The 25,346-nt window shown below is 44.8% G+C and overlaps 1 protein-coding gene across 1 annotated transcript; it reads right to left on the reverse strand.

Annotated features, from left to right (window-relative positions):
- LOC140520994 (mucin-16-like) lies at positions 1-22,214 on the reverse strand. The gene is made up of 20 exons (XM_072635512.1): positions 21,935-22,214; positions 18,573-18,694; positions 18,411-18,478; positions 14,690-14,856; positions 14,263-14,304; positions 13,948-13,992; positions 12,905-13,029; positions 12,736-12,803; positions 12,231-12,403; positions 11,493-11,528; positions 8,619-8,743; positions 8,448-8,515; positions 7,544-7,716; positions 5,487-5,522; positions 3,775-3,840; positions 3,417-3,538; positions 3,244-3,311; positions 2,641-2,813; positions 1,000-1,035; positions 1-297 (listed from the first exon to the last, which is right to left on the reverse strand). The coding sequence occupies exons 2-20, from the start codon at positions 18,681-18,683 to the stop codon at positions 56-58; spliced, it is 1,944 nt and encodes a 647-aa protein (XP_072491613.1). The 5' UTR covers positions 18,684-18,694; positions 21,935-22,214; the 3' UTR covers positions 1-55.
- Between the last annotated feature and the right edge of the window lie 3,132 nt (positions 22,215-25,346).

The raw sequence follows: 25,346 nt of genomic DNA on the forward strand, positions 1-25,346 counted from the left end.
GTGCACATGTGTTTGGGAGGAGGTCTTTGAGGGTCACCCTCCCTCACACAAGATGTTATACCCTGTGTTTCAGGTACTGCTTTATCTTTGTTTGGAAGGGTTTTCTTAGAATGAGGTGATTCTTCATATTTAACGCAAGGTTCTTAACTTTCTTATCACAATCATATTCTCTACATAGCTTCCATGTGGGATCTAATGGATAGTCGCCTAATGTTGCTGATTTTCTACCTCTGGAGGATGGAGGACCTGAGGGTTCCTTGAAAGTTGGGACTGATGATGCATTGGGATCAGGAACTGCTGTAAAAATGAAGAAGTAGTACTGACATTGCATACTGCCCAACACCACTGTGTCCTATAACTCTTTGTGATCATTCCAATTGGTATATGGTTATTAACTCAGAGTTGCACATGTAGGGGATACATAATAAGTGTTTGAAAAATGAAGGAATGAAGAAAGTATCAATAAATGAGTGAATCTGGACAGGCACTTCAGGTTGACTTAGCTGCCTGGGGCCACACAGGAGGAGCCTTTTATAAGGACATGTCTAATGGGTCCTGCTGATGACACTCCAAGAAAAAGAGGTATTCAGTGGTACAATGGACACCATCATGACTTTCCCTCAGAAAATCTCTCTGAAAGAGTTGATTTACCCTGCTAATTCCCCTGACCATTCCATGCGCATGCCTTGCTAAGGTATCACCATGCAACCTCAGAGAGAGACCTAGAATCCCAGAAAATGAAAGAGTGTCTCTGGATCACAAAGGTCCAGAAGGATGGAGAGCCCATTTCTATACAACCTGGGACATTTTCTTCAGGGAAAGCCCTCAGAGACCATCTAACCCTCTTCTAATGCATTCTTAACATCTTGAGTGTTCACAATGATTTCTATTGCTGGGAAATTTACTATGGTGTGGAGAATTTCTTGGTAAAGCCTACAGAGTTAACTTCAGTGGAAGGAACAGAAGACTGCAAGTTGATTTGGATATCAAGACACTTACTGGTGAAGAGCTGTAAGGGATGGTGTTCATTACAACCTGTAAAGCAAAATAAGATATAATGAAGGGAAGATCAGAAATGAAGGAAGAGGAAATGGGAGAGACCCAAAGATGAGAGCAAGAGCTGTCAACATTTCATTTGTGCCAAATCATGAAAGAGAAGAGGAATGGCATTCCTGAGGACACGAAGAAAGAGACTGGGAATGAAAACATCTTCAGATTTGTAAATGGAGGACATGGACGCTGGATATGGGGAATGGCCTTTCCTGTTTGTGCACCCTGAACCTTAGCCATGACGTGAACGGCAGAGTCTGAGTTCTCCTGTTATATCCTTAAGGGAGGAGAGTGCAATTCTTCAGGGCCCTTCCGTAATCTGTTCCATGAAGTTCTTACATGAGGATAGAAGTAAGAAGGACCCTTCAATCTTCTGAGATTTAGATGGATCCAAGAGCCCTGATCCCTTTCATTTTTGCCTTTTCCTGGCTTGCAGAAACTCGGTAGGAATTCAAGCCCCCTACTGTCTAACCCGTTCATCTCTAAGAGCATGGAAGAACGCTTATAGACAAAAGGTACCACTTCAAAAGCTTTTTCATTCCTTGTGGTCCAAGCTTCCTGTAGATGTACTCATTCCGTTCCACTCCCAGCAAAATGTGATTTAGCCTAAGCATGGAAACCTTCTGTGAATGGGTGTCCACTGCATTAATCAATGAGAACAATTTGCTTTCATGTGAGTATCAATACTCACATGAGTATTTTGACGCAGGAATTTTCACGCCTTCCTTAACATTCTGCTGAGGCCAAGTAGAAGCATCTTATATAATATGCCCCAAGAGAGGTACTGGAATGTTTGAAGACAATCTTTATACCTCTTTCATCTGACTAAATACCTCAAGTTCCTTGAAGCAATCTTCTTATCACATCATTTCAATTTCCCATCATGGCCATTTTCTGTCTATATATGTTCTTTCTGAAGGCTGGATCCTCAGATCACAACAGATTACTATCATCAAGGGCTGATAAGGCCAGATGATAAGGGAACTAGCATCTTCCTCTTTACAGTCTCTAGATTTACCTTCATGAAATCTAATTGGTGTCTTCGCAACATGAATCCTTTCTGCTCATGTCCCCATCACCCTCTGGTCAGCCAGATTACTGGGTAACTCTGCATCCATATTTTGGCCTTACGTTGGTTAAATGTCAGGTTCTTAGATGTGATGCACCTTTCTCATTTTTGTGGAGTTTATTTTCTGCCTTCTATTATTGACCACCCAACACTTCTACTTGTCTGTCCTTTGTCTATTTTCTGCCATCTACGATTCTACACGATTGATGGCTAAAAACATTACATATAACAGGATCAAAAGCAGAGTTCAAGAGTGGGCAGCAAATGAAAAAAGTCAGACAAAGAGAAAGAATGGCTTAAGGTAACCAGGAAATAGACATGGGTACGGCTGATTGAGTGCAAGTGGATGAACAAGGGAAGAGTGAGAACATGAGCTGCTGGGGTGGGGCTGGGGTGGGAGAGATGGCCTGAATCTAAGTGGGGAATCAAGGGAAAAGATAGGAATGTTGGGACTATGGTCTCATTACAAAGCTTATGCTGGAGGGAAAGAGATCAATGGTTGTGCCAGTGAGGAATCTCACCATCAAGGTAGAAACTTTCCTTTTCCACAATGTAGGGGCCCAGTCTGCTGATACCCTCAGTCTGTTTGCTCAGCTCCCAATATGCCTTGTATTTGTCTAAGGAGGGATTGGTCGGCCCCCCTCGAAAGTTGCACACAACTTCCACTCCAGTTTTTGAGCCACCCTTGAGAGATCTGTGGAAGGAAACAAATGCTGAGGTTCCTGAGTTTCGATGCTGAGAAAATTACTTCTAGGAGACAGTGGGGACAGTTCAGCTGAGATTTCCTGCCATCACAAAGGCTGATACGGAATCCTTGATGGTGGAAACATGCCCATTCCTTGTGTGGGGAGTTTGCCTGTGCAGCCACACAACTCCCACTTGAGAAATGTATTTCCACAAGCCAGCATTTATTCCCAATCACGACACACAAGGGGAATCACTTTCCTAAGGACTCTGGAAGGAAGAGAATGGGTAGGAAATCCTGCTCAGATTTGAAAAAGGAGGAAATGGACCGTCCATGGAGACAGTGCTTCTGTTGTCCACCCACCCTGCACGTTAGCCATGAAACTGGGGGCATCATGGGAGATGATGTGTGGGCCTGACAACTTCTTCTCAGGTCTCACCTCAGGGCCACCACTTGGCATCCATCATAGGAGGAAGCAATGCTGCTTTCCCCGAACAAGGGTTTGAACTGTGAAGGAAATAAGAAGGGGAATGAATAACCAGATTTTCAGCCCCCACGGTGGAGAAGCTTGCTATGCAGGAATGGGTCTGGACAAGGCCTGTGAAATCTCACCACGCGACGAAGCATTCTCTGGATGTTATTGAAAATGCCAGAGCTATGGTCATCCATGCCTTCCATGTAGCGTAAGTTCGTGATGGTAAAGCGGATGGGTAAAAATGTCATGTTGTCACCGGCTGTTACAGAGGAAGGAAACAAAAGATCCAGCCCTGAATCCTGGGCATGTCTTGTACTGTCTTACGCTTTCCTGAAGGGCAATCTCATACTCCATGGCCCACTGACATTCACATCAAGGAATCCCTAACCACTTCCTCTCTTTTCCTTGCCTATGTCCCCACAGTTGTTCTTCCCCTTTTCTAGTTATGCACACAATGATACTCCTGGGAATGCCTATCAGCCGCATTCTTTTTACCTGAGGAAGTGGAGGATTGTGATGGAGTCAGAGAGGTGTCTGCAGGGTAACTGGTTCTCACAGGAACTGAGGAAAAATCATGAAGAGTGGAAATCACTGATAAAGACACTGTGGACAATTTCATAGTGGATGTGGGAGAAAAGTGAACACCTGGATGTAGTCACAGAATGCTTTGGGGAGGAGTTAAAGCAGTGGAAACAGATATTTGAAAAATGGGCTTCTCCTGACAAACTTGTCAAGCTGTGCGCTTCTTGTTTAGAATGGTCCAGGTCTTCACTTCTTTTAGGTTTTGAATGGGAAACATGGACTCATTTCCTAGAACTATGGGAGTATTTCTTGAGAAGCTGTTAAATCAACTGCCAGAAATTCATATCCTTCTTTCTTCGGTGTATGTGAGGATTAATGAGGGGAGAGCCTTGCAATATCCAACATACCAAGGTCACTGTCCCCCACCCAAGATGATGCACCAAGTCTCAGATTCTGATTCGCTCATTTGGAAGGAGGTGATTTTTAAGGATCGTGGCCATTTTCATTTTCCTAATCACATTCTTTAAGCAGCTTCCATGGGGGACCCAGTGGACATCACCTAGCATCCTAATCTTGCTGATTTTCTACCTGCGCGGGCTGCAGGCCCTAAAGATGCCTTGAGAGTCACAAATGATGACAGAATGGGGTTTGACGCCAAAAGGTGTCAAAAAAGAAAGAAATACTGACACTGAAACGTGACAGAAACTATTGTGTCTTAAAACTCTTTCAGATCAACTCAATTGTCATGGGGTTATTAATTCCGGGTTCCCCCTGTAGGAGATGTCAAATAAGTGTTTGACAAATCACTACATGATTGAAGGTGGATGGGTATTTCTAGTTGCCTGTGCTGCCTGGGCTATTACAGAAGTAATCTTTCATAAGGCCATGGCTAAGGTGCCGAGCTGGTGACACTATGAGCTCCAGTGACACTTCGGAATACTTCCTAAATACCATTATGAGTTCTCCTTTAGAATATCTCTCTAAAAGAGGTGAGGTCCACTGTTAATCCCCTTGACCATCTCGTGGGGATGCTTTGCTAAGTTTTCACCATGCTATCTCAGACAGAGGCTCTGGATTCCCCCACAACAGAATGTAAACCCCCTTCCGAACAAAGATTCCCACATTTTTTCACCCTCTACTCTGAGCACCGAGTTCAGAGATTGATACATAGATGGAAGTTAAGCAATGTTTGGTGCATCATTGACTGATGGTGAAGACAGCTTAACAAGTCATCTCCACCCAGTTTCGAGCCAAGGAAGGGCGAGTGATGAAACAGGAAGCCATTTTTGCATGGCAAGGGAGACTCAAAGGATCTTGAGTGCCTTCCCTACATTTCAGTCTTTTCTTCACAGTTTCACCAAATCCTATTATATCAGAACTAAAATCATGCTGAGAGGAAATCTAATTGAAGAACACATGCACACTCCAGTATCCCTGAGAACTTGTCCTTTAGCTGACATTTGAAGACCTCCAGTGACAGGAGGTCTTTGTTTCCCATGATTTACGGAAACATGCTAACTCTATATCTTGGATTCCTTTCTCATATCACCTGAAAATGGCCTCCAGGGTCAGGGACTTGGGCATGGCAAAGGCACTGGCCTCCAACTTTAGGGGTCAAGAAAGGAGTAAGGTTCAGTGCTCCCAGATGGCTCAAGATTATGAGATGAGAGTGCCCACATACTTACCAACACTGGGTAGATCTGGACCAGGTTCATTATAACCTGGAAACAAAAAGGTTGACAATGAGGGTCATGAATACATCATGGCAGAAAAGAACAGAAAGGAATTCTCATACTGAATAACACAGGTAAAGTGGATCAGCTCTGCTGCACCTGATCACTTATGAGAAAAAGCTGCTTCTTGGAGGAGAACCCTATCACACCAGGACGAGATAGGAATGGGAAGCTTGCAGCTTGTGAGGAATGAGAATAAGACAAAGCATAAGTAAGTGCCTGAAATAAGGCATTCTTTCTCCTTTGGTGTATAGGAAAGTGGAAATGGTAGCTCCTCTCCTTCCACTCCTGGCTTGATGGAAAGCTTAGGATCACACATAAAGAATAGAAAGGGTCGTCATAGGCTTTCCAATGCACACCCTTCCTTCTCCAGATGAAGAAACTGAAGCTCTGAGATGCTAAAGGATTGGATTGTTGATGGACTTGGTGTCAGGGACACTGAGTCGGATTCCTCCCTCAGGCCCTTGCTTCTTTGGTTTAACCTCATTCAGTCTCAGTTTCCTCATATGGAAAATTAGAACTATGGTAGAACCTACCTCACAGGACTATTGAGAGGACCAAATGACCCAACATTGTCAGTGTTATAGAAATGCTATTGTTATTATCATTATTAGAAGGTCATTTTCATTATGACAAGGATTTCTTCAAGGTCACCCAGCTAGTAAGTGTCCAAGGGTAAGATCTGAACAATGTCTTCTCTTTTTTTCTTGGAGAGAGAAGGTTCTCTCTTCTCAAAAACTTCAAAGAATAATCCTAATTTTGAATCCTTTCTGCCACTGTTCAAATGAATTCAACATGCCTTTATTGAGCTAGTTGGTGCTGTGGGAAAATTCCAAAAAAATACAATGCTAACCATCTTTCTCTAGTCACCTCACATTGCTGTCAGAGGCACAATGATAACAATTACTGTTCAGTCAGTTTTCAATTTTGTGAGACTCTTCATCATCCCATCCGGATGTTTTCTTGGCAAACAAAATGGATTGCTTATCCATTTCCTTCTTCCACTAGTTATTATTTTTTTCCAATAATTAATCACTTTACTTTTGCTTCTTAACATTGACTTCCACAACATTTTGAATTCCAATTATTCCCCCCATCCCTCCCTTCTGAACACCCAAAGACAGCGTGCTTTCTGATTGCCCCTTCCCACAATCTGCCCTCCCTTCTCTCATACCCTTCCATCTCTTCTTCCCTTCCTCTCTGTTTTCTTCTGGGGCACGGAAGATTTCGATAAAGCTATATCAATATTGCTTGCCTTCCCAATGAGAATAGGGGGAAGAGAGTGAGAGAAAATCTGGAACTTTTGTAAAAAACAAAAACCAAAACAAATGGGAAACATGCTTCTTTACATGGAGTAGGTGAAGAAAATAAAATATTCAATTAACAAACCCAAAAACTAGGACTACAAACAAATTAGTCCAAGACACTAGAATTCTTTCCACATAGACTCACAGGGCCAGAGAGTCTCTCGTTGGCACATTAAACTGCTGACTGTAGCTCAACAAGAGCTCCAGCAGCATCTTCCCAGAAATTGTTAAAGGACATAATGTTTTCCCTGTTCTATCCTCACGTAGAATTTTGCATTTATTTCTATTAAAAGTTACCTGGTCAAATTTGTCACATTGTCTCAGCTTTCTGGATTCTGGTTCTACGCAACACATCAATGACCCTTTCTCGCCTAGTCTCACGGTATCAATAATTGGTTTCCATCTACGTATCTCTCTAAGCCATTGAGAAAAAGGTTGAAGAAGACAGGACCAAGGAATGCTCTGTATAGTTTCCGTCAGATGTCAAGAAACTCACAAACTCAGAGGAAAGGTCTCCGTAGAGGAACAGGTAAGGTCTCTAGAGTCTGTCTTTCTCTCTTCTGAATTGCTGCATGAGATTAGAACCTTGTTCATAGCAGAAGCGTCAGAAGGAAAGGCGAACGTTCAGATTAAAAGAGAGGAGGAAGAGAAGAGACAGAGGCAGAGATAGATGTTAAGACTTCCTTCCATGAGACTGCTTACCATTGATGTAGAGACTATCTTTGTCGAGGGAGTAGTGGCCCAGTAGCCGGATACCACGAGTTTGGTTGCTCAGCTCGTGGAAAATCTGCTTGGCATCTAGATGAGTGCTGCTGGCAAATGGGAGACACGTGCAGATGGCATCTACAGCTGTCTGTGATCCTTTCTTCACAGGCCTAGGAAAACAGATACTCTGGATAAACTGAGAAAGAGTGGTAGGGACACAATTTTTTATGATTATTTTTCAATGAGGAAAACAGTAATGATAATTGTCATTTCTGTAGTGACATTGCAAAGCGCTCCCTTCAAGCAACTTTATCAAGAATATGGTATGAGTACTCTCTTCTGTGTTCTACAGATGGAGAAATTCAGAAAAGGTAAGTCACGTTACTCATCCATGTTCAAAGACACTGGCATTAAAGCTGGAATTTGAATTCAGCTCTTCTGAATCCAATGGAATTGGGGGTAATAGAAGCAAGAAAGAACTCCAGGCATAGCCAAAATTGTGATCAGATTATAGTGACTCCCCCAAATGAATGTAAGCTCGTTGAGGAAAAAGATTGTTTGGTGGTTTTATTGGGGGAGAGGAAGACATTTGTTTTTGTTTTGCTTTTCTGACCCCAGTGCCTGCCACTGTTCACAGAATCTCGCTGATACTACATGCATTTCGCTGAATGGATTGATGCATGTGAGGTGTAGAACTGGCTCTAGATAGAAATCCTAAAATATATGTCTTCTAAAGGACGGGGAGAGAAAGGAGAAGAGATTCCTTTTGACAGGGCTAGCATGAAACTAGAGGAAACAGAATGTGTGAGTCAATGTACAGTGAAGCTTTGAAGTCTGTGCTTCAAACGTAGAGCTCTCTCCCAGGAGACTCACTTGCAAGTCCCCAGCTTGGCAGCCTTACCTGAGTTCAGTCACTTTGCATGCAGAGTACAGGGAACCAAAGGTGGTGTTTTTGAATGAGTGGCCAATCTGGTCAAAAAAGAAACAAAGAGAAACAAATGGTGAGTATGTCAGGTGGATGTTCAAGATATTAGGGCAGCTCGGCAGGGTGGCTGGAAGCAGGCAGTCTCACCAGATGCTGCATCATGGTGTCTACGATATTGAATTGGATTGAGTTCGGACAGCTCATGTCTGCCAAATACCGGAGGCTGGTGATGGTCAGCTTCAGGGTGAAACACTTCAGGCTGGGTTCCATGGCTATAAGAGGGAGGGAGAGAGAAGCCCAGGTTTTCAACTGGAGGCATATTTGTCTCGTGCCTCTTAAGAGTGCGTGGAGTAAAGGAGTAGTCGTACTGGCTCAGTGACTGGCTTTGAAGTCAGGAAGACCTGGTTTTACCTCCAAAACTTATTAGCTTGGTGAACATTGGCAAGTCACTTGGCCCCTCTGATCCTCAGGCATAGACCTAAAACTAATACGTAGAAAGGATACAATATGCATCGTTGACATCGTAATGTGGCCTAGGATGTACGCAGAAGTAAATTCAAAGTTTGGATATGATGTGGTCGTAGCACTCCTAACAGAACTTCTTACACCCTCCAAGCTCAGAACCAAGCATGAACTATTCAGAGGGCAATAAAGATTCATAACCTATAAGCGCTGGAAGGAACCGCATTTCCTTGCTTATCTACTCCAACCGCTTAATTTGAGGAAAAGAAAGCCACAGCCAAGGTAGGGGAATAGACTGACTCAAGTCTACAAAAAGCAATTAGGGGAGATAAGTCTGACTTTGGGAAAGTGGCGTTGACTACATTAGATACATAGATGGGCCTGACAAAGAAAATTCTGCAAAGCCAGTGCAAAAGGCTTCAGCTGGATATGGTGAGCATGAGACATTGTGATGTAGGAAGAGCAGCAATTTGACTGAAACTGTAGGAGAGCTGGCAAAATGTGCCCAGCTCCTCCTTGTGTCTTCCAATCTTTCAAAGTCAATCCCAGAAGTATAAATGGCCATACAGCTATGGTAAGATAGGAGCTGAATGAAACTTACTGGGAAAATCATTCAAATATCAGGTGGTAGTGGAGGAACTGCCATTATGCAGCAAGCGAAAGATTTCCAAAAACGAACAACTTGACCTGAAAGTTGTTTGCTGTGCCAACTAGGTATAACTGTGGATCTGACTCATTAACTCATTAACAGGTTGCTCGGTGGCTGAGGTCTAGCCTAACAAAGAGCTACACCCATTATCCTGCACAGAAATGGTCACTAAGTAGCTACATTTCACTGAGCAAGCAGCAGACAATCAGCCTTGGATGATGGTTCGGGAGCCAGGGTTTTTTCAAAAGATTCTTATCGAAAAAGTATCTTGAGCATCAGGACAGCTTTGAGTCCTTTGAGTGACCCATTGCCCAGGTTAGGTGTTGTGTTTGGTTTGTTCAATTCTGCAGCATATCGGGGTAAAAGCTCCGGTTCAAGAAATAGATTCTATTTATATCATATGGTGACTGGCTTGTATGCTGCAGCAAATAGGAAGAAGGAGCTGGCTAGCTGGCTTCTGGGCAGTTATGTAATACTTTGAATGCTGCCAATCTAGTCCATGAACAAAAGGCCATTCCTTTACAAGAGTAACGCTGCCATGGAACAACACAATTTGGGGAGGACACAACTGCAGGTGTACCACAATGGAAAGATATATGTCAGAGATTATTAGGCTGCAGCATGTTGCTCCTGATGACTCACCCATTGTAAGCTTGTTAAGGGTAGGGATTATTTTCCCTTTTTCTTTGTTCTTCCATCATTTGGAATAATGTTTGTTACCCGTGGGAAATGTTAAGAAAACACTTGTAAGTATTGAAATATTGGAGTACATGTTAAATGGGTTGGAAGGAGGAAAAGCTTAGAGGCAGAAAAGCTATGTTCCAAGTTGATGCAGCAATCCAGGAGTCCAACTCTGAGAACCCAGACTACTACATGTTGTTAGTGGCGATGGGGAAGGACTAGATCTTAGATGAAATTTTTCAGAAGAATCCATGTGACTGATTGGGTAGAGGAGAAGCAGATCGAAGAATCAGAGATGGCTTCTTAGGTGGATGCCTAGGTAAAGGATACAGCAGTCAAATCAATGACAGGGCAATTAGTGGATACGGAAGAAATGAGTCAGAGTACAAACTGGAAATACTGCTTTGGGCAGCACTAACGTGATCAAGTGAAAATGGACAGATGAACTTTGTGTTGTACAATTCGAATTCACGGGAAAACAAGGGACACTTTTCAGATCTTTAGGACAGAGAGGAAATTAAAGCTCCGATGTCTTTCAAAGAGCGTTCCAAACGAGTTTCGTACTTAGAATAATGAAGAGCCAAGGGGTGCGCCTTGGGGAATATGACAAATGAGAACAGTAATGACAACCAGCAGCACCACCAAGAGTTCTGTGGCAAGTTAAGATTGACAAAGCCCCTTCCTCACAACCTGGAGCCACAGCAAGCACTATGACTCTCCTTGGACAGCTAAAGAAACTGAGGTTCAGAGAGTGTAAGTGATTTGTGAAGGGTGACAAAGCATACTGGGATCAGGATTTGAAACAAAACCTCCTCACTCCAGCTTTGGAATGCTCCCTCTATTCTATCCTGCAATCTCAGGGGAACCCGCTAGAACATAGCACCATGAGAGTATTTTGAGAAGGATATTAGAGGCCTCTGGGAACCTTGAGGAATTCATCTCCATGACTGAGGTGAGGTTTTGTGGTCAACTCACTCCTAAGCTTGGTCAGCCCAAGGTGAACTGAGGCCCAGAACTAAATCTTAAGGAATCAAGAGAATAATGGTGCTAGAAGCAGAAACAGGAAAGATCCAGCAAGAGATTTCTATGCACACACCCACCCTTCCTTCCCTGTTCCTCTCTATCTAGGCCTGAACACAGTGCTGGGGCTGAGGGGTAGAGTGAATGAGCTGTTTCCTTCCCAATAGGGACCTTAGAAGGCTGGAGATGTTGATGTACTGTAGACTTACAGTTTTTGGTGGAGTCCAAGGTCAGATAATTGTCATCTGGAGAGAGAAAGAAAGAAAGAATCACGTTGTGAGGAAAGTTTTCACCAGCCTCACTTCTCCTCCAGAGCCGTCTGAATCCAGTGACCAGATATTCATCAGGATGACTGGAGATGACCCAGGATGAGGTCATTGGGGTTAAGTGACTTGACCAAGGTCACACAGCTAGTGAGTGTCAAGTGTCTGACGTGAGATTTGAAGTCAGCTCGTCCTGATTGCTGCACTGTTTCTCTCCGCACTGCACCACCCAGCTGCCCCAGCTTGTGCTCTTCTGAAAGGGAAGAAGATCCATGTCAGGGATTGGTTGTACTTCAGGCAGCAGAGAAATTGCCTCCCCTCCAAAGAGCTCATTGACAGATTAGTCGCTAGCTGTGTACTGGCTTAATACATCTCAGAGAACCCACACCTTTCCAAGAAGAAGCATGAAAGGAGTCTGGGTCAGGTTGTAGCTTCCCTAGAACCTGGCAAAGGAAGAGAAAGAAATCTGACCCTCGAAAGTGAGAGAGTGTGAATTGGAACACATGCACCAATCCCTTGAAATAAGGAACGAAATTACAGAGCTTCATTTGCAGACCTGGGCTACTAGCCATGGGAAGATGAATGAATGGATACACGGATGCATGGCTAGATGAATGAATGAATGAATGGGTGAATGAAAAAGCATTTAACAACGACTTACTAAGTGCAAAGCTCTGTACTCACCATCGAGAAAAAGACTTCTCTCATCCAGCATGTAGGACCCCAGTTTCGTCATATTGCAGGTGTGATTTCTCAGCTCCCAATAAAGTTGTTCTTTCTGCAGGATGGGGCTGTCTGCATCTCTCCAACATGCACAAGTGACACCAACTCCAGTTCCTGTTGCTTCTTTCCAAGGCCTGGGAAAGGAGACAAAAATGGGCATCAGAAGCCCAAAATGGGACTGATAAGTCTGATAAGAATTTTGCAAGTAGGAACAGCACCCCTGAGAAGGCTGAGGTAAACCCTGAAGTAGAAGAGACTGAAAAGGGAGACTTTTGTGGGGAACTGCCAATTTTCCAAGTCTGATTCACCTCCCTGAGATGATGTGGCAAGGAGACGTGGATCGATTCAATGAGGAACTGGAAAATCGACCTGGACCCACAACACAGCGGGTTGGAGAAATCTCCTTTCTGAAGGGCACCAACTGGGTACCGTGATTCATGAGGCCAGTGACTCCCAGGGATCTCACCTGAGCGAGGTTAGTCTGCAGCCGCAATAAACAGAAGCAATGCTGGTTTTGGCCATCAAGCACCTGAGCTGGAAGTGAAAGGAGACAGTCGGATTTCAAGATCAAGCCTCTATACCAAAGGACGAGGAAAGCAGCTGGGCCAAGCGGAACGGAAGGAGTCATGTCTCACCAGGAACTTGAGGACACTCTCTGTGCCATAGAATTGACTTGAGCCCACCTGGCCCATTTCACATGTATAGATCAAGTTGGTGATGGTGAACTTGAGGGTGAAGAACTCAAATCTGCAGTCCGGAGCTACAAGAAAGAGAGTGAGAGATGTCTGAAATGCTCAATGTGCGTCATTCAGCACAGTCAGGGACACCCCATTGCAATGTACTTGGGAGGAAAAGTCAGTAACCTGGCCCTATTCACCGCATCCCTGAGGCAACCTGTAACCCTCCAAACTTGGTTCAGCCTCTCCCATCTGTCAGCATCATGATGAAGCAAGGTTACTATGAAGGAGGATTGAAATGCCCACGTGTGGGCTTGGGAACTATTCATCCCAGTGATGTAGTGTCTGTAAAGTGCCTTGTGAAAGCACTATATACATGATAGATGATGATAATGATGACTGTCTCTGGAGGCTACATACATAAGCCATTACATCTCTATCTTCAGAAGCAGCAGAATGGTTCTCCATGGTTCTACCACCGAGCTTTGCTTCTTTGATACTTCAATGTATTTGCAAACTCATATTTTGTTGTGTTTTTTCTTTTCCACACTTCTAACAACTGCCAAATACTGAATATGTGGAGGCATGTTTTCTAAGAAAATCATCATGAAAACAATCACCCTCATCTTTAAGGACACTGACCTGAAAATGTCCTATTCTTTCGTGCAAGGAAAACTCAGCAACCTGAATAAATGAATGAATCCTTTAGGAAACCTTGAGCCATAAAACTATTCTTCTGCTCACACAAGGCAACAGAATAATATTGTATTTGGAGAAAGGAGACATGGGTTCCCATCCTGCCTGTCCCCCTTGCTATCTACATGGCTCTGGGCTTCAGTGTCCTCAACTCAAAATGATGGCAGAACTCAGACTAGACTAGATGACCTGGAATTCTCCTGCCAGGACAGCCTAAGATCCTAAAATCCCCTCTCTCTCAGTCTCCTAGCCAAATGAAAGCAAAAGCTTCCAGAGAAGGGATCAAAGGTGGAAGCAGACCTTACCTGTGCAAACTGAACTTGGATTTGGCCTCCTGGATGTTACTGGAACTGAAGAGAAATATCATGAATGAACACTGTGGACCCAATGTCCATGTGACAAGGAGGGGAAGGGACTGTGACAAACAAGGAAAAGAGACTTCATTTGGATAGGGTACTGAGTCAAGCGGTGAAGACTGCTTCCTGAGAAGGAGGGGGACATTATGCCTTCCTCTCACTAGTACACTCGTGGTCCATTCTTGCCTTCCTAATATGCTGGGAGAACAGGGTCGGTAAGGACAAGGGGTGTTCTCTCTTTGATACTAGGATAAGAATACTCACAACAGCTTACGCAGGAGAACAGGGACACCCTATAGTTGTAACCTACAGAGTGAGAGAGAGAGAGACAGAGAAAACAGCCATGTTTGGAAGGACCAAGAGATTTTGAGAAAGTGTGAAAGAGCAACATGAGAGAGCATCTGAAAGCAAAGCAATTGAAAACATATGGGTCATCAGCTAAGAGGAAGCATTTCAGAAAGTAGTTCCCAGGTCAGAAGTCCCTTTGCCCATCTAGGGTCCTGTGGGGCCTTGGCTACCCCTCAGACTCTGAGCGCATCAGAGGAAAGTACTTTCAGTAAGTAGGTGCCCTCCAGGCAAAGCTGGATCCTCCAAGGAACGGAAGATTGCTTTGACAGGTGAGTGCTTAAGAGGAGTGGGGCCAAGCATGGAGGTTAAAGAACTATATGTCCTGGACAGAATTACTGCTCACCATTGATGTACAGGCTTTTCCTGTCGAGGGTGTAGGGACCCAGTCTTGTAATTTTGCATGTCTGACTGCGAAAATCATGGTACATCCTCCTTTCGTCCAGGACTGGAATGGTGGGGACATTCCAATAGGCACAAAGTAGATGCACGCCAGTGCCTTTCTTCACAGACCTGTTGAAGGACACATTGGTAAGGACTGTCAAATATCTGGCTTCTCATGGGCATGCCAAAGTTAGGTGCAGTGAGAAGGGACCATCAATGCGCCGCAAATTATTTCAGGTTTATTTTAGAATAATTCTTGATTGTAAAAGAAGTGTTTGGTAGAACTATCACTTTATTGATTTAAGGGGTTGAGGGTAGGGAAAGGCATAGACCTTTCTTGAGTAAGGCCTGTCAGCACCTTCCCTGCAACATATACTCAGATGGTTGCCTGGGGAAATTTGATGATTTGCCCAGGCTCACACAATCACCTGGTGTCAAGAGAGGGGACTTGAGCCCAGGTCTTCTTGACTCTTGGGGCCTACTCGCTACCCACTAAAACAGGCAACCTCTGGAATATAATGGATATAATGGAATCAAGATGAGCAGCACTAGCACTCCAGACACAACTTCTGCAAGACTCTGATATTGTTATAATCTTCCTGTTCACTCCTCTGTGGACCATCTTTCAACACTCACATATTTTGTAAGTAACTTCTTAATTATCCAAGCTAGTTGGTTAGCTCCTTGTGCATCCACTTCCAGCTCTTTGAACAATTGCCATTTTGCTGCCTCTGTGGAACTGTTTCACCTTCTGGGTCTTCAGAAGTTCATTTGTGGGAGATTCTTATTCTTCCTCATCTACTACAGTGCTGAGAACTGGATGGCACACAGAACTTTGTAGTTCAGAGGGAATACCATTCCCTCACAGGTGTGAACATAATTGGACTCTTGTAATCGTTGAGCGGGAGAGGCAACATGTGACCAAGAGGTAGAGGGGCTGTGGCTGAGACAGAGAAAGGAAATGGAAAGACAGAGTAAAAGATGGGGAGGGGAGGAAGAGGGGAAATATAGAAAGAAGAGTGAAAGAACAGGAGGCAGAATGTGAGAGGAAGGGAAGAGAGTAAGAGAGGAAAGTGGAGGAGGAGAGGGAAATGAGAGAAAGAGAAAGAGTGAATGAGAGGAGGAGGAGGAGAAGAGGAGGAGGAAGGAAAAGAAGGAGAGAAGGGGAGAAGGAGAGAAAGAGTTAGAAAAAGAGAAGGAGCCTAGGAAAATGAAAGGGCAGAGAATGGGGAAGTGAGGTAGCAAAAGGGACAGGGAGAGGGGGAAAGGGAAATGGGGAGAAGTGAAAGGGAGAGAAAGGGAGTGACAGACAGAGAGACAGACAGAACAAGAAAAAGTAGGGAGATAGCGTCTGTAGCCATGTGCAGACGTTAATAAGTTGAGGTGGGGGGAAAAGGCGACACAGCAATGAGAGGCAAATAAGGGAAGTGAAAGAAGAGATTCTGTTAGAGAAGGGAAATCTCAAGGTAGGTCACTGAGTTCCTGTACAGACCTCAGAACAGAGAATTCTAACCAAAAGTTGCAAGGATTGAACGTGCCTTCCTAAAGGTCTACTCTTTTTTTATCTGCCTATACAGTATAAAGAGTTATGGAGCTCTGATTAATTCTGCTACCTAACTCTTTTGTCTACCTTGATTTTGTTCCAAATATAAATAGGCCAGGCACTAGGGGAAATACAGAAAACTCCAATGAAAGCAGAGTCAAATCCCTGAATGTGAGGAAATTCCTGAATGGAGTGGGATATTAGCTATTACAAGTCATTGGAATTAAAGGCAATTTTCTTATACAAAGTGCATAAAATAGCAGAGAAAAGGACCATGTGAAAATGAGGCCCATTATATTATCCCTAAGCTAAAACTCAGCTAACTCTTATTGCAAGGCATAACTGACGAAATCTCTAGCCCCTTATGGGAGAAATGGAAGGCAGGGGCATAGTAGAGACAGGTGAGACCTGGGGGACACAGCTTGAGCATATGTAGCTCCACTGCTTCCAGGAGGTAGGACACAGCAGCTACTTTCCACACTAACGCTTATCCCTTCTTCCACCAGGATGACTTGTCGAATTTCACCAGACAGGACCATTCCTAATCTTCATATGAATTCTTGGAACTCCTTTCTAAAACATAATATAATAGGAAGATGGGCCAAGGAACCTAGTCCTTATGAGCATGTGCAAGCTGCTTGGCTGATGTTCTATAGAACAGTTTTATTTGCTATCCATGTGAAGAATCTGATCGTTTCTCCTACTTTTACTATGAATGGGTGATCTGTGCTCCAAAAATATTCTGCAGTTTCACAACTGAAATATCAGAGAACAGGTATTCCCCTTTCTCCACAAATTTGAGTGTCATTTAGTTATTTCTGCCATTTTCATTACCTTGACTCGATCCTTCCATATGGTTTAAATTACATCTCTTCTGACTGTTACCATCCATGGATACTTTTCTGACTGACTACGTACAACTTGAAAATTGTATGCCCATAGACTTTAGCCATTTGTCTCGTGTGTTTGTGTGTGTGTGTGTGCGCATGTACGTGTGCATTGCTCTGGGTAAAATTCACTTTTGATATGTGCTAAACTGGCCTTTAGGTGAACTAAGGGGAAGTCATTCTTTCCACCTCTGTGTCCTGGTGGTATCTCAAAACCCAATATAACCAAGATGGAACTTGGTATCTCTTCCATTTCCACTGCCCCCTCCATAAGCCTGTCCCTCTTCCAGACTTCCGTAATTTTGTGAAAGCCACCACCATCTTACCAATCACCAGGTTTCAAATCTCTGTCTCTGTTACAATTTCTTCCCTCTACCTCAGCTCCCATAACCAGTTTATTGGCTCCTTGATTTCCTTTAGTATCTTTCACATTTGTTCACACAAAGGCCCATATCAACAACCCTGACCTGGAAGCTTCCAATAACCTCCCACTTCCTCTCTTTGCTTGCAGTGCCTCCTACCCTCCCAATTCATCACCGACTCCTCCTCTCTTCTATCCATCCATCTTTCCCATGCCTGCCAAAATAATCTCCCTAAGACACATCTCTCACTATGTCACTCTCCTACAACCCAAATGTCTAGTGGCTCCTTATTGCCTCTAATGTGAATTAAAAACTCCTCCACCTGACCTTTAAAATCCTTCTCGATTTGCCTTCTTCAGTCCTGTGTTCCAGAGCGATGTACATACTGCTCACTTGGCACTTGCAGAAGACTGGCCTACCAGCTGTACCTTGAACTCAGATGTTGCATGGTGCTTTTGCATAAGATGTCTCCCATGCCTGGATTGCACTCCCTCTTCAAGATGCTCTTGGACTCCTTAGTCTCCCCTTCAAGGAACGCAGCTATGATACCACCAATAGAAAACCTTCCCTGAATCCTCTCAGTTGTCAGTGTCCTCTCTCTCCTCAACTCACCATGTATTTAGGTCACACATTGTATCCCCTCAGCGCCACCACAATGCCAACTCCTTGAGGTCAGGGCCTGTTTTGTCTTGAGAATAGCTACCTAGCGCTGCTGCTGGGAAGCAACCCAAAGCTTCTTGAAGCAAATCGTGGTGGGACAGCCTCTGGTACTGGCAGTAGTCTTCCTGGTGTTGTCCAAAAAGTGACCATAGACCCAACAAAAAGGAAGAACTGCACCAGGCATCATCTGTTTCCCTGACAACCTGGGCCCATCTCCCTCAGTGTCCTTACCTTAATGACTTCAGCTTGCAACCAGAGAAATGGAAGGCAATGCAGCTCTTTTCAAATATTGCTCCGACCTGAAAAGCAAGACAGAGATTGAGGGAGCCCCTGGACATATGGGGCTGCAGGTCCAGAGAGGAGGAAGGCAGGACAGGAAGGGAAGATTCTCACCAGACTCTGTAGGATGTTCTCAGTGGCGCTGAACTGCCTGGAGCCTGACTGTTCCATGTCTGCCTTGCAGAGGAGATTGGTAATCGTAAAATCGAGTGTGAAACACTCCATAAGGCGAGTGTCTGTTTTGGGGAGAAGAGAAATTGAGTCTTGGATACATAGGATCAAAGGATTACAGATTTAGACTTGGAATGGACCTTCTAATCCCTGCATCTTGCAGGTGACGAACTTGAGGCCCAGGGAGGATTCACTGTAGTGGCCACGTTCCCATACACAGTGACAGAGGTGAGACTTGAAACTAGGTATTCACGACTTGTAGACAAACGCCCTATTCAATGGAACATGTTGCCATCCATCAACTCCAAAAAGGATACCCAAGTGAAGTTCATCTATACTTTACTGGAAAGAAAACTGGCCATCTTGACTCCAATTATGCATCTGTGATAGGACCTCCCTAACCCCTCCCTCCACTACCACCTTCTTCTGCAACTCCCACCTCCTCTGCTTACAGTCAGTTTCCCAAAGAAACGCTTCACTTCACACTATATAGGGCACAGAGCACAGACACATGGAATTAGTATGGGAGGAACTGAGGAAGAGAGATGGAAAAGAATCTCGCTGTCAATGCAGATGGGAAATGATGGGGGGAAAATTAAGGATGAAAACCACCCTGGTCAACCTATATGAATGTCAGGAGAAGATAATGTTTTAGTGTGGTATGTGGCAAAAGGGACAGTGCGAGGCTAGGTCCTTAACTATCCCATGGAAATTGAGGACTAAACTACTGAGAGACCACAGGTCATCACTGGGCCACCACTTTCCCTTCTCCTTCAAGAGTATAGAGGAAAATAGGATGGGGAAGAGGATCAACAGTTTACTTTGCCAAGTCATGGGTCCATAGAGAAATTACAACACTGAATACTCACTGCTTCTTGCTGCATTGGAAGGCTATTAATTCTGACAGAGGGGAGAGAAAGACATAGAGAGACAGAAAGAGAGAGAGACAGACAGACAGAGCGAGAACGAGAGCGAGAGACAGAGAGACAGAGAGAGAGAGAGAGAGAGACAGAGAGAGAGAGAGAGAGACTAAATTAAACTGATGAATAAAATCATCCAACATAACTGCAAAGGAACTATAATGAAAAATTCTCTCTAATTTCAAAGGGACAACTGATGAACTCTGGTACATATTGAGGCCTGCTACATTTTTCTTGCTTTTTTGTAAAATGGCTAATACAGAAATGTGCTTTGCATAACTTTAACATATATAACAGGAACCATATCCCTGGCCCTCTCAATGCATGGGGGACAGACCGAAACTAGGGAGAGGATTTGGAACTCAAAATTTAAGAAAGAATGGTAAAGAAAATGGATGGATCCACAGATCAGTAAGATGAGGTTCGTGAGAGACTGTGAAAAGTATGTTGTCCCTACACGTTTCTTTTAGAAACTCTCAAATTTTACTTTGCTGTTTGCAATTGGAAATGTCAGCATTTCACCAAAAAAAAAAAAAAAAAAAAGAGGAAAATGAACTTACCACAAGGACCGCTAGATTTGACAAGGGAGTGAACAGAGTGTCACACCACTCAAGTCAAAAAAGCCCCAAAACAGAGGTGCCAAGAGAGAAATGCCTACACAAGGAAATTCTTATGGCAAGGGTAGAGAGTGCTGGATTAGGAATCAGGAACATCTGAGTTCACATACAGCTGCAGATACTTACAACAATGGGTCAAACCAGGAAGGGTCACTTGATCAATGTCCCTTTCAGTTTCCTCATCTATGAAATGGGGAGATGGTTAAAATTCCCTGTAGAACTAAATTTAAAAAATATCTAGACGGAACTCTGTGAACCCTAAAATACTAACTATATCATGTGCAGCAGCAGCAGGAGTATCATCTTCGTGATTAAGCCAGACACAATTCTCATTTGGTGATCCAAACATATTTTCCAAAGTCTTATCACTGTACCTTACTGTGAGGTTTAAAGAAGTCTACTTACTTGTAGACACAAAAGTAGAATAGCTGGGTTCTTGGGTTGTGGTATAGGAGTGGGTACTTGTAGGAGGTAAGGAGGTGGTGAGTGCAAGGAAAGTCCAAACAAAGTGGTAAAACAATGGGGCTGGTAGAGCTGATTTATCCCCTTTTGAGGAGCTGTTGCTAGGCAAGTCACTATGACCCTGTTTACATAAACATTCTAGTCATCGATAAGGAAACCTTAAAGTGACAGCAACACCCAACTGCCAGAGCAATGGTGGGCTTCAGGGTACCTGTACTTAGACTCCCAGAAGATCCTTGGGTCCCTAGCCCTGCTGCTGAGGCAGTGACTACAGGCAGCTTTGTGGAAACAGAGGCAGCTGAGCCAGTGCCTGTTCCCCACTGATTTCCGTTGCTAGAGGGCTTCGTTAGAGCAGAGTCAGGATGAGTGTGGTCCTAGGGCTTTCTAACACAGGGGATAAGTTAAGTCTTCTGTGCTTGAAATTGTGCCCAGGGATGCCTGGGTCTCCTTTAGCGCTGGGCTCAGAGGACATTCTATTATGGGCTCACCTTCAGAGACAATAAAGATTCTGGGCTACTGTCCTGTAAAATCTGAGTGAGCAATAGACTTGGAGACTCAGATAGTTCAACCTGGGTCACAGCAGCCAGATCTGTACCGGATTCACCCTCCCTTGGTCCCTGTGGGCCACCTAGATGAAGAGCTATTCTCTCTGGCAGTCTGAACCCCACAACTTGCTACAATCTCTCCTAAGTTAACACTAGGAGAAAGTGAAGGTGTCACTTCAGTTTGGGTGCTGTATCGTGGAGGACCTGCAGAGATGTCTCTAGTCACCTTGATGATTGAAACATACTGGCCTCGATGACTAAGGTGCTTAGAGATAGCTCGGAGGTTTTCTCTAGGCCTCTAAGCAGGATCGCACTAACGATTTTCTCTAGGGGAACAAAGGTAGCAGAGATGATCGATGAGCCTCCGGGAATGCTCACTGACAACACTGGGGCCTTGGGAAAGAAATTGGTCAGTGGAACATCTCTGCTGCTCTCTGCCACTCTATGTAGGAGCTCAGGGCTAATAGGGAGTGTAAGGAAAAGAAAGACAGTGTATGTGATTTGGGTGCTGAGAGTCAGATTTCGGTTTAACACATATAGGAGAAAGCTGAGCTCATGTGCTCCAGCTTATATAGCTCACCTCAGAACAAGCTATTAGACTGGAAGGAGAGCGCCCTTGGCCATGAAGGGGGGTATCTGGCCTAGTGATGATGGCAATTGTGACCTGAGCTAAACATGAGGACCAGGGGTCACCTCTTCTTGTTGGAGAAAAACCCACAGATACTGGTGATGGAGACAGCAAATGCTGGTGTAGTTATTACCATGGATGAGTCTATTTCTCCTCCAGGCCTGGTCTTCTGGACTTTGTATTACCGAGGGTGAAGGATGTCCTATAGACAGCTGGCTCTGGGCTGCACCCTTCCACAGGACTTGATGAAACTTCCCTGAGATGAGGGTGCTGGTATCTGAGATTGCAGGGTCACCTGGTCTGCTGGTCCCCCACGCTGGGTTGATAGCTGAGGCCAAAATACTCTCTAACACTTCACTGTACCTGCTTCTGAATTCAGTCTTTGGAGCAACAGTACGACCCCTCAGGGACTGTGGTGACTATGCTGTCTCTGGGCTCTAGGCTGGATGATGTAGTTGAGCTTCTCTGAGCTCCAGGCATGGCCATGATTCCCAAGAGGCTGAAGGAATGTGAGTAGCTGGGTCCTTCAGTCAGGCAGAACAGACAAGTAGGGAGGGTTCCCTCAGGCCAGAGTCTTATCCCTGTGTTTGCAAAGCGCATCTGTTTTCTCTTAGTGCTTGCAAAAGTGTCTGTGTTCTCTGGGTAGGTGCTGTACAACTTTTGACCTTCTGTTGGCCTTTGTGTAGACATCAAGAAAGGGCTTGCGTCCCCTCCACCATCTGCTGGGATGGTGCTTGGAGGAGTGAAGGACAAGGCAGCTGAACCCGCCTCTGGTCCTGCCTGAGTATGCCATGCCACTGGCGTGGTCTTTCATGGCTCACAAGATCCTTGGCAGACTGTGGGATCTGCTGGAGTCAAGGAGCAGGGCAGGTTTATGGGAATAACCATGGTCACTCCAGAGGGTCTCAGGTGGAACTGATGTTTCTATGGGAAAACAGAGTTCCTCTGGGTGTCTCAGATTTGAACCAATTTGTGATCATCCCCACAAAGAGAAGATGGATACCAAATGGTCGCTGAGCCTAGAGGGGTTTCCTTGATCAAGCCTCTCTTCCAGTCTCTGAAACAGAATTTGTCACTGTGAAGCTAGTCCTCAGGATGGTGGTAGACTCTCTTGAGCTGCTTGTCACAGCAGACCCACTGAGCCACCAACTGTATTCCTGGAGGAGAATGCTATGAGCACAAGAGGTGGTTAGCATGTGGGCAGGGTTGGTCTTCTTTTGGCAGGGATACTCATTTCCTCTCAGTGCGATTCTTTTTTCCTTTGGATAATACCCAGTCTCCAGGATCCCATTTTCCTCTCCAATACACATCATGGGCACTTCATCCTCTAAAGGCCTTTCACAAGCCCTGTTAAGGCCTTGAACCTACACTCTGGCCATTTCTCCTTGAGCTTTATTACTGCGCCAATGATCATACCAAAGACTCTTCTTGCAGGATTCATGCTTAGTCCCTAGAAAGTCTCCCCTGGACTTCCATGGTCCCCATTGGTGAATGACTCTCCTGATCTATTTTTTCATGAAATCCAAAGTCATGCTTCATTTCATCCCCTAGATCCTCTCCAGATCTGGAACTGTGACCAAATCCTCACTGCCATTCTTCTCGAATATCTTGTGTCCATATACTCTCTTGGTCCCCCACGGACCATTCCTGCAAGATACATAACTCAGTTGTCTTTCACTGGGGACCACTCCTTTCTATATGTTGTCTCCCCCATTAGAATGAAAATTCCTTGACAGCTGGCTGCCTGAGGAGCTCAGTTTCACACCTTTGGCATATCCATGCTGAGAGAAGTTGTGATCTTTGATACTGGAGACGTAAAGGTCCTGCTACAGCCAGTGCCTACTCTTAGGGTCCCTATAACAACCAGGGTAGATATGCTTTGATTTCAGTTCCTTGGTTACTTGTCTGTGGTGCCGATACAGTGACTTTAGAATGCGTTTTGGAAAGAAAAGGAGCAGCCCTGGCTCCTGTCTCAAGCAACTGCTCAGTTGGCTCAGTGGACAGTGCTTGCTCAGTGCATGTTCCCCTCTCAGGACTAGTGTCATGTCACGGTGTTTCTGAAGGAGAAATTAAGCTGGGATAGATCTTGCTGGGCTCTGTCCCTGAGATGGCACCGTTGGAAACCTGGCTCTCCTGCAGCCCTGATATCAGAGTCTAATCTGTTTGGGTCACTCTGTTATTGGCCTCGATTGCAAGAGAAGACAATGGACCTTCTGGGTCACTCTCCCACGGGGCTTTGATGATAATTAATGAACTCTGAATTTCAAGTGGATGAGTCTGGGACACAGCAGCCACACTTGAACCTGATAACAATATGGACAGCAGTCACTGGGGTTCCCCATGCCCCCTGCCACGTGGAGGAAGGGCTTATGACTCTGCTGGTCAGAATGGCTTCAGAATTTTTGGAGAGTCTTCTGGAACTGCAGGAGGAGCAATGGCTGAGTTCACTTCAACTTCTGTGTTGAGCCCTGCTTGGAATGGTGCTCTTTGTGGTCTCTCTGGTTAACGTGGTCAGAGGAAGCTCTGAGCTCCCCTCTCTCTGCATGTGGAACACTATGGGCATCAGTCCCCACAAAAATTGAGCCAGTGCTGACCAATGAACCTCCAGGATTAGTCTTTGAGAAGAGTGGATCTTCAGTACAAGTGGTGGGTGGTCAATGGGGCATTGGTGCTTTTCTCTGATAACGTATTTGGGAACTCAGGGCTGAGAGTGACCACAGGAGGGACAGGGCCAACGTCTTTGATTTTAGTGCTGAAGATGAGTCTTTTGGCATCAGGCCTTGGGGCAGTTGAGCTCATGTTCACTGTGCAGGGAGTAAGACCAGATGAACTTACAAGAGCAGAAGAAGACAGTGTCCTTGGCTATGCAGGGATGGTATCTGATTCAGCCAATCGTCAGATCCCTGGCCTCAGAATTGGTAGATGAAGGAGAAACTGTGCTTTGTCCAGGGAGAACCATGCAACTGGTGCTGAGGCTAAGAAGCAGGACTGAGATCACTTGAGCTTCTGTGTTGTGCTCCATGGGAGCACAGACAGATATCCCCAGTCATCTTGACTGTGACAGTATGGACTGTGCTCCATTGTGGCCAATGGGAGACTTCAGGTCCACGCTGAGTCTATCAATTGCAGTGTAGATTGTAAGCTACAGTCCCGACTGGATTGAACCAGGAGGGGTACCTAACCTACTTGGTACCTCTCCCATAAGTGCAGATAATTACACAGGAGGTCCAGGTAAAGGAGTGATCAGCAAAGCACCTGTGGTATTTTCTCCCACTCTACCCAGAAGTTCTTGGTTGGGAGTGGTCTCCTGATAAAGAAAGAAGATCGTTACGACCTTGCTGCTGAGGAGGATGCTCAGGCTTTCAGTCCCAAGATTATTGAAGCTCATGGCTTGAACTTGTATGGAACCCCAGAGAAGGTGACTGGAGACAAAGGACAGAAGGCCTGTGGCAAAGCAGACATAATACCAACCAATCACCGTGAGATCCAGGGCTTCAGGGTAAGTCAAGATTCAGGGATCACCATTCTTATGCCAGCGATCCTGG

This window comes from Notamacropus eugenii, chromosome 1 (genome assembly GCF_028372415.1).
Source record: "Notamacropus eugenii isolate mMacEug1 chromosome 1, mMacEug1.pri_v2, whole genome shotgun sequence".
Lineage (NCBI taxonomy): Eukaryota > Metazoa > Chordata > Mammalia > Diprotodontia > Macropodidae > Notamacropus > Notamacropus eugenii.